The sequence below is a fragment of the Dasypus novemcinctus genome, chromosome 2 (genome assembly GCF_030445035.2).
Source record: "Dasypus novemcinctus isolate mDasNov1 chromosome 2, mDasNov1.1.hap2, whole genome shotgun sequence".
Lineage (NCBI taxonomy): Eukaryota > Metazoa > Chordata > Mammalia > Cingulata > Dasypodidae > Dasypus > Dasypus novemcinctus.
In genome coordinates this window covers 167,423,364-167,435,965 of record NC_080674.1, presented here as the reverse complement: position 1 = coordinate 167,435,965, position 12,602 = coordinate 167,423,364, and the positions used below count along the sequence as shown (strand labels likewise).

At 44.6% G+C, this 12,602-nt stretch overlaps 2 protein-coding genes across 5 annotated transcripts in view; one reads left to right on the top strand and one right to left on the bottom strand.

The window, feature by feature from the left end:
* The window catches only part of CYFIP2 (cytoplasmic FMR1 interacting protein 2), a 130,522-nt gene that overhangs the window by 39,636 nt on the left and 78,284 nt on the right, over positions 1-12,602 (bottom strand). For all 4 annotated transcript variants that reach the window (XM_004453525.4, XM_004453526.5, XM_058281424.2 and 1 more), the window contains one exon: positions 11,454-11,541. In XM_004453525.4, coding sequence (XP_004453582.1) covers positions 11,454-11,541 — 88 coding nt within the window. The remainder of the gene's footprint in view (positions 1-11,453; positions 11,542-12,602) is intronic.
* FNDC9 (fibronectin type III domain containing 9) lies at positions 5,350-11,319 on the top strand. The gene is made up of 2 exons (XM_023587402.3): positions 5,350-6,807; positions 8,806-11,319. The coding sequence occupies exon 2, from the start codon at positions 8,813-8,815 to the stop codon at positions 9,491-9,493; it is 681 nt and encodes a 226-aa protein (XP_023443170.1). The 5' UTR covers positions 5,350-6,807; positions 8,806-8,812; the 3' UTR covers positions 9,494-11,319.

Genomic DNA, 12,602 nt, shown 5'->3' with positions numbered 1-12,602 from the left:
AGCCATGTTATTACTGTGTGACAAAGATGTGTTTTTTTTTTTTTTTTTTTAATAAAAGCACAACAGTATTTTAAGGAATGAAAAAATTCTGGTGAGTTTGATGTGGCAGATCTTGGACACTGCAGCAGTACCTGTGTACTTTTAATCAGAAGGTCTCTATCTCCCACCAGATGGTAAACACAGCCAGCCACTCCAAACAATGAGGTCTATTCATTTTGCAAACCAAATCTGCAAGCAATTTGCATCTCTGCTTTCTGGGATCACAATTGCTATTTTCAGAGCTCTCAGGAGGAATTAAAACTGTTTCTAATGCAATTTGATAGCATCAGCCCGAAAACACAAACATGACTCTCTAATTTAGGTCAGAGAGCTGCAGTTCAACTCTCAAAAAACACTGCAGGTAATGAAGATTGGGGTTATATGGCTAAAGAAGCAACATCATCCTTGTCAGGAAAGGTCACAAAGACAGATGAATCCTGAGGGGCAGGTTCGAATCCATTACTGGGACTTGGGGGAAACTGCTGCTACTTCTGCCCCTTCTTGATGTTTGGTGAACTGCTAGGCTGGGCTTCCAACATCTAGTTCTGAGTACTTTCTTGGCCTTCTCAGTTCAGAGGTTAAAAGATGCAAGGAGTTACTGTGGAAACCTTAAGAAACATGCTCCTTTCTTTCTTGCTTTGGAGCCTAGGAACTGAGCATTCCTGTTTGAGATACTGGATCAACCTTATAATACTTAGAGATGCTAATATTTTTGGTACCACTTTCCTTTATAATCTGTACCCAGATGATGACAACAGATGTGCATAAATGCTTTTCTGTGTATGAGTGTTTCCTCATATTGCCTTCATAACTTCCCAGGTGTATTAGTTTTCTGTGGCCAGTGCAACAAATGACCACAAACTTAGTGGCTTAAAACAACAGAAATTTATTCTTTCACAGTCCGGAGGCCAGAAGTCTGAAATCAGTACATGTGGGCCAAAATCAAGGTGCGGACTGGACTGTGTGCCATTCAGAGGAGTTAGGGGAGAACCTGTTCCTTGGTTTCTCCAGTTTATGCTGGCGGTTGACGCTCCCTGGCTTGCGGATGCATCCCTCCAAAACGTGAGGACGGCATCTCTAACTCTCTCTGCCTCTCTCTTAAAGTACCCCTGTGATGGCATTCAAGGCCCACCCAGATAACACAGGGGCATCTCCCCATCTCAAAATCCTTAACGTAATCCACGTGAGATGGCACTTACAGGTTCCAGGGATTATGGCCTGATACCTTCGGGGGTTGTTATCAGCCTACTGTACTGGGTAAGGCAGGTACAATGACCTCCATTTAGCAGAGGAGAAAATCTAAAGCTCAACCAAAGTGAAATGATCTGCCTGAGGTGAAATCCAAGATGATATTCTGCCAGACGTATTGGTTGTTAAAATAACAAAATTCTTCTGGACCAGTGGGTAAATGATGTTGCAGAGCCAGGACTAGGACCCACAGACACGAGGACGGTGGTGGTGGTGGCAGCAGCGGGGCAGGTGGTATTGCTAGTGATAGCGGCAGGGGGCCCAGGTATAGACTCCCCTGGCCCAGGTAAGGTGGGAAGTGCTGGCACCCAGGCACGTGTTCAGTGGAGATGTATCCAGCTACACACTTGGTCCTGGGTCCTAAGGATGCTCGATTTAATGAGGAAGGCATTTCAAGAGTGGGATGAGTTTCCGTGATAGCTCACACGGGCATCATTTAGCTAGTGATACCATGTCAAACAAAAGAATGCACTGACAATCTCTAAAGGCCGAAAAATTACTGGAAAATTACTGGCAAAATTTAGTGAATGATTTGCCCCACCACAACTTATATCACTTGGAAGGCAGATTTATGACAGGCTATATGATATGCTTTATTTAGAGACTTTATCTTTACATTTTTGATGAATATGGTAGTTCTAATTACTGGATGGGGTGTTAAATGTTTTTCACATTTCACAGCACCACTAAGTGACACAGCTTTTAAGAAGTGGTACTTAGGGCTCCAGACTTCTGACTCCAGAGCAGGGACATTCAGAAGAGCAGCAAACACTTGCTGATCATATTGCTTTTTTATAGTGATGTTCCCCTGCTTCTCAGCTACATTTAGGTGGCTGGATGCTCTCTGCAATGCGAACATTGGTTCCTTGCCTGTTTCCATCGTTCTGGAGTCCACGGCACTATGAAGCTCTGCCTCTACTTCTAAGAGTAGCTCACGGCAATGAGCTACTGTTGATGGAAGGGTCACAGGTTACAGATTGGCACAAGGAGAAGAGCAGGGCATCAAACAGGCTCCTTGGAGCGCAACATTGTGAATGTGCTTAATCCCACTAAATAGGATGCTTGGGGATGGCTGGGAGGGGAAAGCTTATGTTTTACATATGTTTCCACAATTAAATGTGTGTGGGGGGAACAGAGAGAGACAGCAACACTAAAGAGACAATGACAATTAAACGCAATCTGAAGCCCCCTCTTGATTTAGAGGTGGAGTGGACATCACCATCCCAGGGTCCACAGGATAGAGTAATAAAATATGGATTGGAGTGGACCTGCTGGTATTCTACTATAGAACTGTTGTGACTCTAGCAATGGAAGAAATTGTATCATTGCTATGGAGACGGTGGCCACAGGAATTGCTGAGGGCAGGGAGAGGGAGGAAGAGGTATGATATGGGGGCATTTTCAGGACTTGGAGGTGTCCTGAATGATACTGCAGGGACAGATGCAGAACATTGTTTATCCTGCCGTAACCCACTGGATGGACCGGGGAGAGTGTGAACTACCTGTGGTCCATGCGGCGTGGCAGCGCTCCAGGGCGTACTCACCAAAGGCAATGAATGGGCCTCACTGATGAAAGGGGATGTTGATGGGGAAGAGTGGGGTGGTGGTGGTGGTGAGGAGTGGGGTATATGGGAACCTCTTATGTTTTTTAATGTAACATTTTGTGTGAATTATTTATCTTTAAAAAAAAGACAAAAAAAAACCCACAAAAAAAAAAAAACCAAAAAAAACCCAACAAACCAACCAACAAACAACAACAAAAAATAAATGCTATCAGTGATCCTGGATTGGAATTAATAGAGAAGAAAAGGCCCAAAAGGACATTATTGGGACCTACGAAAATACTGGAATATAGAGTATAAGCTTTATATATCAACGTTAAATTGCTTAAATTTGGTAACTTGGTAACTTACTCAAGGAGGTTACATAAGGGAACACCTTTGTTCTTAGGAAATGTACATGGCAGTATTAAATGTTCAAGGAGCATCATTTATACAAGCTATTCCCAAATGTTTAGAAAATAGATGGATAGAAAAATATGGCAAATGTGTAAAAATGTTAAAAGTTGGTGAATCCGGGTTTCTGGGTGGGGGATATGCTGGAGTTCTGTGTATAGGTTTTGTGTTATTTTTTGCTACTGTCCTGTAAGTTCAATATTTTGAAATTATTTCAGAATTTTAAAAAAGAGAGAGAGACCAACAGATGTGGCTTAAATCCTTGCTCTGCCACTGCCTACCCCTGCGATAATGGTCAAGTTAGTTAACCTCTCTGAGCCCTAGTTTCTCCCTTTGTAAAACGAGGATAGGAGGGCCTACATCAAATAGTTGTCACGTGGGGAAAATGAGAAAATACGTGTAAAATGCACCAAAATGTTCCAGGTGGCTATCCCTGAGGTATAGGAGTTTTATTGTCTTCTTTAAACTTTTCTATAATCTTTAAATTCTGTACAATGAGCACATAGGTTAAAAAAAGTAAAAACAAAGCTGTCCTAGGAAAAAAAAGAAAGGCAAGGGACAAACCTGTGTTGCCCACTCTAGCCTCAGATGAGCCAACTCAGGAAATGGCTCTGACCCAGTGATCTTTTCTTTTTAATAACAGCAGCTTCTATTGCCTAGCCCAGCATTTACAGACATGGGTTCTTCTAACTGCTGCAATAACATTTTAAGGCAGGTATCGTTGATAGTCAATGGAGTAAACGGAGGCACAGAGAAGTGAGGAAATTTGTCCAAGGCCACACAGTCATGATTTAAACCCAGTCTGGGGATCTCATTCCTGCACTGTAAACCTTCTCCCATTTGCCAGTCCAGGTGTTGTACCTCCTCATCCTTTCACTGCCGCCTTCAGGGAAGGTGAATCAGGACCTGCTCTTGGCTGAGTGCCTCTGACAGTAGTTGACCACTGATGTAAACCAACTAGGGACTGCCTGGCTTGGCAGCTAAAGAGGCTACAACTTGGATATAAGTACTGAAGGGTCTTCCTTGATGGTGGAAAAAGACTGAGTTTGCCTGGGCAGCCGTCTCCTGAGTGGTCCCCAGAAAATTTATCACATTCACCGAGGGCTCTGCTGGCTCTTCTGGGTCCTGCTGGTGAACAGTGACTGCCCTGAGGAGAAGCCGAGCCTTGGGCTTAGAGTCAGGGACCTGGTTTCCTCTCCTAGCTTTGTCACCACTCAGCTATGTGGCCTGAGGAATGCCATTTCTTCTCTCTCGGTCTGTGAAACAAGAGCCTCCTGTTCTCAGAGCATCTTACTTTCTTAAACATAAAAGCTCAAGGTTCAAAGTATCTTCCAGGAGCATTAAAAATAAATTCTTACTTTCTGTGGAAAATAGGTTGATTGAAGTTCCACCTAGTAACTCCTTCTGCCTCCCCACCCCTAAATCTGGTATTTTTGTTCTCCTCAAAATAACCTTTTCAAAAGGCACCTGCAAACCACACGTATTGTCCTTTCCATGGAAAGGATGCTTTTCTGCTTGGCAAGGAGTCACCATTAGCATCTGGGAAGGGACGGGCTGCACCTACCGCAGCATATTTAAGACAGGCGCCTGGGGAGACTGAATGCCACAGGAAGCCACACAGCAAAGTCTTTGATCAAGGAACACTCATGTCCCAGACTGCGTGCCTCAGGGAGACCCTTGGCCAGGGGAAGGTTCTGTGACTCACCAGGTCTTCACTTTTCAGAACTTTTTCATTGTTTTCGACATGAATCACAAGAAGACCTTCATGGGTTCACTTGGATACTTTGGCAAGAACCAAGAAGAAATAGCCAGCTTTTTTTTTTTTTAATTTTTAGGAGGTACTGGGGATTAAACACAGGACTTTGTACATGGGAAGCAGGCACTCGACCACTGAGCTACATCTGCTCCCCAGTGAAAGTTGGTTTTTTCAAACTTGTTTTTCTTTTTAGGAGGTACCAGGGATCGAACCCAAGACCTCATGCAGGGGAAGCAGGCATTCAACCACTTGAGCTACATCTGCTTCCAGCCAGCTTTTTTTAAACACATAATATTTTGTAAAATAATTTAGGCCTCGATCTATCTGAGTTACTTTTCATCCTTTATTTCAGACAAGCTCTGCGATCATCTCAGTATTCTGGTGGCCATGCATTCTTAGAAGGTTTGGGGAAAAGGAAAGAAATGGAATCTCAGAGACAGGTATATCTTTGTGGAAATGGGAAAAGGGCCAGCAAGCAAAGTGAGGATTTCTGAACAGAAAGGAACTTTGGGGATCGTCTAATCTAGGAAGAGGAACAGTTTCCACTGTTGGGGTTAACACCAATTGACAGGTAAGCAGTTTCTTGGGATGTCTGTGTTGAGAAGGACTCAGGCTGCTTCTGAGCTCAACTGGAAAGAGTGCTGTATTAGTTTCCTGTGGCTGCTGCAACAGATTACTAAAACTTGGTGGCTCAAAATGACAAAGCTTACTCATTCATAGCTCTGGGTGCCAGAAGTCTAAAATCAAGGTGCTGGCAGAGCCTTGTACCTTCTGAAGACTCTAGACAAGGATCTTTCCTTGATTCTCTGAGTTTCTGGTGGTTTCTCAACTTGTGGCACTAAAACGACAACCTCTGCCTCTGTCATCACGTGGCGTTTCTTCTGTGTCTCTCTTTCCCTCTTCTTTTTCTTATAAAGACACAAGTCATTGGATTTAGGACCTGATCTAAGTCCAGGATGACTTCATCTCGTGGACCTTAACTAATTACATCTGTAAAAACCCTATTTCCAAACAAGCTCACATTCTGAGTTCTAGGTAGATGTGAATTTTGGTAGGGGGTAGGGGGACACTGCTGAACCCACTCTAAGTGCCATGATGGTTCAGCAAGCTTGACATGGGCTGCGGACTGGCAGGGGCAGTCTTCATTCCATCTGTCTGCCATCAAGATCTAGTCCAAGTACATACCTTTACAGACGATGGAACTGAGGTGCAGGGAACAAGTCTCGACCAGGGTCATTGAACTAGTTAACCCACGGGAGACAAGAATAAAGAAGGAAAAGGATATAGAGATGGAGTGGGAGGCAAGGACTAGGAGAGGATATGGATGAATGCTACTGTTTTAGTTGCAGGATGACCGCGAAGGACAACTACATGTTTACACCCTATACCTAGGAGGATCTAGATAGGGCAAGAAAACAGGAAATGAGGATAACTAGCCAATTAGAGAGGAGATTTAGGAGCCTTGGAAGAATTTATATCATCCTTGGGATTAATCTGCAGGAAATTGTTTGCCTTTTTTTTTTTTTTTCCCCAAACGAATGAGAGCTTCCCTCACTGGGCAAAAGCTTTTTCAGCCTGGTCCCTGAAAGCATCGTGCGTATAGATGCCTGTTGGTTACCATGGTGAATGATGCTGATCTGAAGAAATGAATAATGTGAGCGTTGGGGGCGACAGTGGGATTACTCAGACAGTGGCGAGAGAGACATCAAGGAGAGCCCACAGCGGAGGAGGGGAGAAGCACCATTCCTTCAGCTTTGGTCCACGCTGCCTCTGCGGGCTGAGCGCTCAGCAGACACACGGCGAGCATCAGGTAAGAGATGGAAATGGCTCTTCTTGGAAACATAAATGGCTTTTTCTTTCATACCAGGCTTGGAGAAAGGCCAGGCAAGGAAAAAGCAGTAGCTAAAAACGGGAGAAGGATTTAGAAACAGAAGTAGTGGAAGAAAAACAAATAAGGAAGACTGATTTAGTCCTAAAAGCTGAGGAGGCTGCTTGCGTCTTGACAGAAAGCTCTTAAAAATGTCTGCTGCTGTGGGGGACTCAGTGTGCGAAGCCAGGCAGCGTCAGATGCGAGGCAAACAGGAGAAAAGATCTGTGACAAAAAACATGATTCCTGATTACTCCTGACGGAAGGGATTTTACAAAGTTGGTTCCCTACGTCTGCTAAATAGTGACTGAGCTTTTTCCACTGTGGCTGGAAGTGTATTTACAGGGATGTGGGGAGTTGGGATGGGGTGGATGGGTCTGTAAGGAAAGGAGGCCAAAAGAGGCAGCAAAAATATTCCATCTTCTTTGCAATGACCTTTCCTGGAAGGATCTGAGTACACCTGTCTCTTCCCTTATTGCTCATTTTTTCTGGGAAGAAATTTCCAGCCCACTGGAAATGAACTATTTCCCTTCCTGAGCATTTTAGCTCATTGTCATCCTTACAGAAGAAAAACAAGGATTGAAAAAGTACTCTACGCTGTGTATCTTTCTGCAGCTCAACCCTCCCAGGAATATGCGCATAAAAATAGAAGGTAGGAGGGGACAGGGGAGAGAAAGGTGGCTCAGAATAGAAATGTTAGGCTTAATATCCGATTCAGGTTAAAATCCTATCAGCTGCACTTTACTATGTCATTGTAATCTAAAACGAAATCTTCTGTATCTCAAGTTAGAGAGGAGGGGCAGAGAACAAAGCAGGGTGAAATTTATATACTAACATTTGTAGGTTAATATGCCTATCCCCAAATTCTAGATCAGGAGAAATTCAATGGAGGGGAACCATCTTTCTCAGGTAGACAGAATTAAAAAGGAGCTAAGAAGTCTGATGGTGGCTCAGTCTTACTGGCAGTCTGAAGAGGGTACATTTGATTTGTCTGGAAAAACAGCAAGGGGATCCTAGCACCAACACTTCATTTGCCAATAACATTATTTTTAGGCCCAGCAGCCTTGAGTCTGGAAGTGCAGCTCCAGCAGTTTAGTAGCTTTGAGCCCTAGTTTTATTTATTAGCTGAGTGATGTCAGATTGTTCATCTGTAAAATGGGGAGTCACCTCAGATGGTGTGGTGAAGAATAAAGGAAATCTACTATTGTATGTCAAGCATCTCGCATGGCCTGTGACCTAGTAACTGCTCATGAAATATTGGTGGCTATTATGATTGGTATTCACAGTATCAGTGTAAGAAAGAGTAGTAGTTATGCTGGTATTAGAAGCTGATTGTCTTGATCTAGGAAAGAGATTTCCTGGGTATACTTGGCTTTAAAAGAACAAACAAACAGAATACGAGCAGAGGCTTTGCGGAGAAATCTGCTGCCAATAAGTGACGGATCTCCTCCCACTGTGAGCAAGAGAACAGGAGGGCAAAAAAGCAGTGGGCAGAATGTCCTAGCAAACTGAGCTCACAGCATTTGGACAAGAGGAAGGAGGTCAAGAGGGCAAATTTTAGGTGAAACAATTGCCTGAGTGGATGTCACAGCCCTGTGGTGCACTTGGTGATTCTAATGGATTTCTCCTTTTATTGCCTTTCTTCTTCCCTTTTTGAGGGTTAAGAACAATCTCCTACATCTAAAGGATCTGAGTCAGGGCTGGATAGGCTGGAGAATGGCCACCAGCTTTGGCATGAGGCAGACCCAATTGAAACTCATTCTGCCACTTGTCAGCTGTGCCTAGCTAAGTAACATAACCTCTCAGCCTCCATTTCTTTGTCTGTAAAAGGGGGCGATATGAGTCTTTATAAAAAATATTCAGTAAGTGGTGGCTATGACAATCATAAATACAAGTACTTAAATAGGGGGATGTCACTCTTCACTTTGATTCTGGTTCCAGAATCGGGATGAACATCGAGGTTGGGAACGTTTCTTATACGGGAGCCATCATCTCCTGGTCGTCCTCGGAGCCCTGCCTGGAGGACTATTACCATATTATGTATAGGCCCAATTGGAACAGCATCTTCTCTGGCTATCTTCGCTACAGCTTCCACCACGAGGAGAAGGTGCCTCGAACGATCAGCTCCGTGGTACTTGAACACCTCGCCCCTTCCACTCTCTATTTCCTGTGCATCAGCTGCAAGAAGGCCGCCTTCCCCTACAGGCACTACTGCACCATGTTTCACACCCTGGATAAGAGCCCACTGGCTGCCGGAAGCTCCCTGGTAGACCCACAAATATCCCTGTGGGTGCTGATGGCCATCCTGCTGGCCTGCTTCACTGCCGTCTTAGCCTTCATCTGCCTCCAGTTCTGGTGCATCCGCTGCCATGAGCCTCGATGGTCTTACCGAGCGGGCCACATGGAGGAAGCCAATGGGTTGGTGAGATGGCCGGAGGAGGCACCGGCTCTGGGGCAGAGGGAGGAAGACCTGCAGGGGCTCCCCCTGGTGGAACTGCCGCGCAAGAACTCCAGAGCTGGAGCGGAGCCGGAAGCGGAAGCGGAAGCCGCCCTGCAGGTCCCCGACGAGGGCGCTCTTGGTAGGGAGGGCGGCGATCCGCCCGCCATCCCGCCTCACCGCGGGGAGTGAGAGGTGGGGAGGAGACAGCCTGCGCCAAGTGGCCTGAAGTCCTGTGCACAGTAGATCTTTTGTAAAAATTTGTCTGTAGACTACCCATTTCTCTGGCTCAATTGTCAGTGCTGTTGTGGATGAACTGGGTTGGATGAATGTCTTAGGAGAAAGCTTCTCAAATTGGAAAACATATAGTTCCAGGGAGTGTCCATTGGGGGGGGGGGGGCCCAGTCAAGAATTAAAAGCTTTATTTTAACATCAAGACAAACACGGGTATGAGTAGAAAACGAAATGTGCAAAAACATCCAGGAAATTTTTCACTTGGAGATGGGCTCTTTGAGCTATGTCTTCAGTGGGCTGGGGCAGACATCAGTCTCCTCTGCCTTTCGGGGAATTATGTTGGAAAGATGCGAGAAGCCTTCTTTAGAGTGTTTTCCAAATTTTAGACAATCCCACACCATCTCTTATCTCCATCTTCACATTTTCTTTTAAACCATGGGCTATTTTTACTATTGTTAACAGTAGTTCTCTTTAAATTGGCTCATATTTGAAACAAACTTATTCAGAAATGAAACACCAGTACCTTCCTGCTATAAATAGAAGGGAAGCACCATAAAAATAAATAGAATGAAAGCAATATCATATTAAATTTGACTTAGATTCTATTGGCTGCCAAGGGCTCTGAGCTTGAGGGCTGCTTTTTATTTCTGATAAGAAGGGAGATTAGCAAGTGTTGGAGAAGTATTAAAGACATTTTAGCATCAAAATGAGACTTTCTTCTTGACATCATCCTAAGGTTTAAAAAAGAATTAAGGAAGATAGCTTATTTTTTATTTTGTAAGACAATGTTATTTAATGCCATGTCTGTGAGCCACCTAAAGTACTGCCCATAAACTCCCCTGGGTTTGAGAAAATTACTCTGGTTAGATTAGCTATATTGGAGAAGACCTGTACCTTCCCAGGATCACCCTCGGACTTTCTAGACCCCAGCTTTAGGCCCACCTGATGGAAATGCATCTTGGTTAATCATACTTCCAAAGTGAGGGCTCCCAACCCAGGGTAGTACCTTTTCTAACACATTTACACTGTTAGTGCTTCTTTCAAGTCCATTTGTGCTTACTTTTTGAGAATGTGGTCAAAAGCAGCCGTTTTTATTTCATTGTAAAGAAAAATGTTGGCATTTTTTGTTGTTGCTGTTGTTGACATATTTTGTCCTCTCAGGATCTTTCTTCATTCCTCCCATATGGTAAGAAATGAATATTCTACGTCTGTAGTGTTGGTGAGAATCTGTGAACCCTGTTCCTCTGCCCCTGCCATGGATATGGAAATGGAACTCAAGGAGGGCAGAGATTATGTCTGTTTTGATCGCTGATGTATCCCCAGCATGAAGAATCTAGCCCAGTGTCTAGCATACAGTGGACACTTAAAAAATGTTTGTTTAATGAATTATAGAAGAGGACTGGCTGACTTAGAAAAGGGACACCATTTGGGAGGGTTTCCATAGAGCCAGGATATGTATGTATGAGCATGAGCAGCAAAGAAGCAGGGGAAGACCTGTTTCTCAGCTCTAGCTCCTGCCTTCGGGAAGCTCCATTTCCCAATCTCATCCTATCTTTTAATCTCTCCCATTTATGGAGCACAAAATCCCTGAATCTCAGGATGATACTGCAACGAATCACCTGAGAAGCGGGATGAGATGGGAAGCCACGACGAGACGCCCCACAGACCTATTTCCCTGTTAGAGAAAACTGAACCTAATAGCCCCTGGCCTGTTTCCAGCCCTGCTAGGTGTGCATTTGTCTCCATCCCTGCTAGCTGTGAACAAATAAAGATGAATATACTCGCAGTTGTTTCTGCCCGTGTCTCACTGCTGCCTCTTCAGCTCCAGACCTCCTCACTTGCCCAGTTAGGGAATGCTTTTCTATTTCTTTTTTCACAGTAACCCTCTCATAGGTAAAGCATGAGCAGGACTACTTACCTTGGATCCATAGAGGTAATAAGGCTGGACGTTGGCGGGTTTATCTCTTTGTGGTTCTTGGGTGAAAGGAATAGCAGTTCGGACAAAACTGGTAGAAGAGAAGAGATGGGGCAGGAGTTAAGTGAGCTCTCCTCTTATTCTTCGTGGGATGTAACGGAGCAGGGGCCCTTCCTGACCTGGGCAATGCTTGTCCATAAAGGTACTAAACTCTTCTGACATCCCCTTATTCAATTACCATCTTCTTTCCATACATGGGAAAACTGCAGTCTGGATTCCAGGGCCTGCCTTGGGACTTGGGGCAGCTCAGAAGGCCAGCGGGCAAGACAGTAAGAGTAGGCTGATCCTGAAAATAGCCCTCATCTGCGTCTCCATTCCTTCACCCCCAAATTGGTTTCTTAAGAGCCATAGTTGGCAAATGTTTTTCTGTATAGGCCTAGAAAGCTAATATGTTAGGCTTTGCAGGACAGATGGTCTACCACAACTATCAGCTCTGCCATTATAGCGCAAAAGCAGCCGTGGGTGAGTGGACGTGGCTATGTGCCCATAGAATTTTATGAATTTCAAATGATTTTCATTTATCACTAAATATATTCTTCTTTGAATTTTTCAACCATCTGAAAATTTCAAAACCATTCGTGGCTCATAGGCTGTGCAAAGAGAGGTGGTGGGAGGCCCACAGGCTGCATATAGTTTGTGGACACTTGTCCAAGAGGGTTAAGAGTCGCAAATCCTTGGAGAACGTAAGTCTGTCCTGTCCAGGTGCACCTGTGGGTCCCCTCCATACCCTTCCATCTATTTAACATAATACCAACCCCAGGGATACTGAGGAAAAACCACAGGCACCTACATTTTTGCACATCCTTACGTACTTGTTTGTGTGTACATGGCTCACCTTTTCGACCAGGTTATAAGCCTCTGTGCGACAGAGGGATCAGGTCTTATTTCTATCCCAGTGCTGGCCCAGGGCCACGCACCTTGCAGGAAACATGTTCCACTCTGTCATGCACATGTGTGTTCTGCAAACGTATACCTGTTTGGTGCACACAGGCATTCAACCACGTGGATGTCCTTATAAGAGTTCAACCTGATCACATCACTCCCCTGCCTCAAACTCTTCCAAGGCTCATAAATGCCTGATCCAAATGTGGC

Bases quoted from the DNA above. Each gene is read 5' to 3' on its own strand.
- FNDC9 (XM_023587402.3), top strand. From the start codon at position 8,813: ATGAACATCGAGGTTGGGAACGTTTCTTATACGGGAGCCATCATCTCC.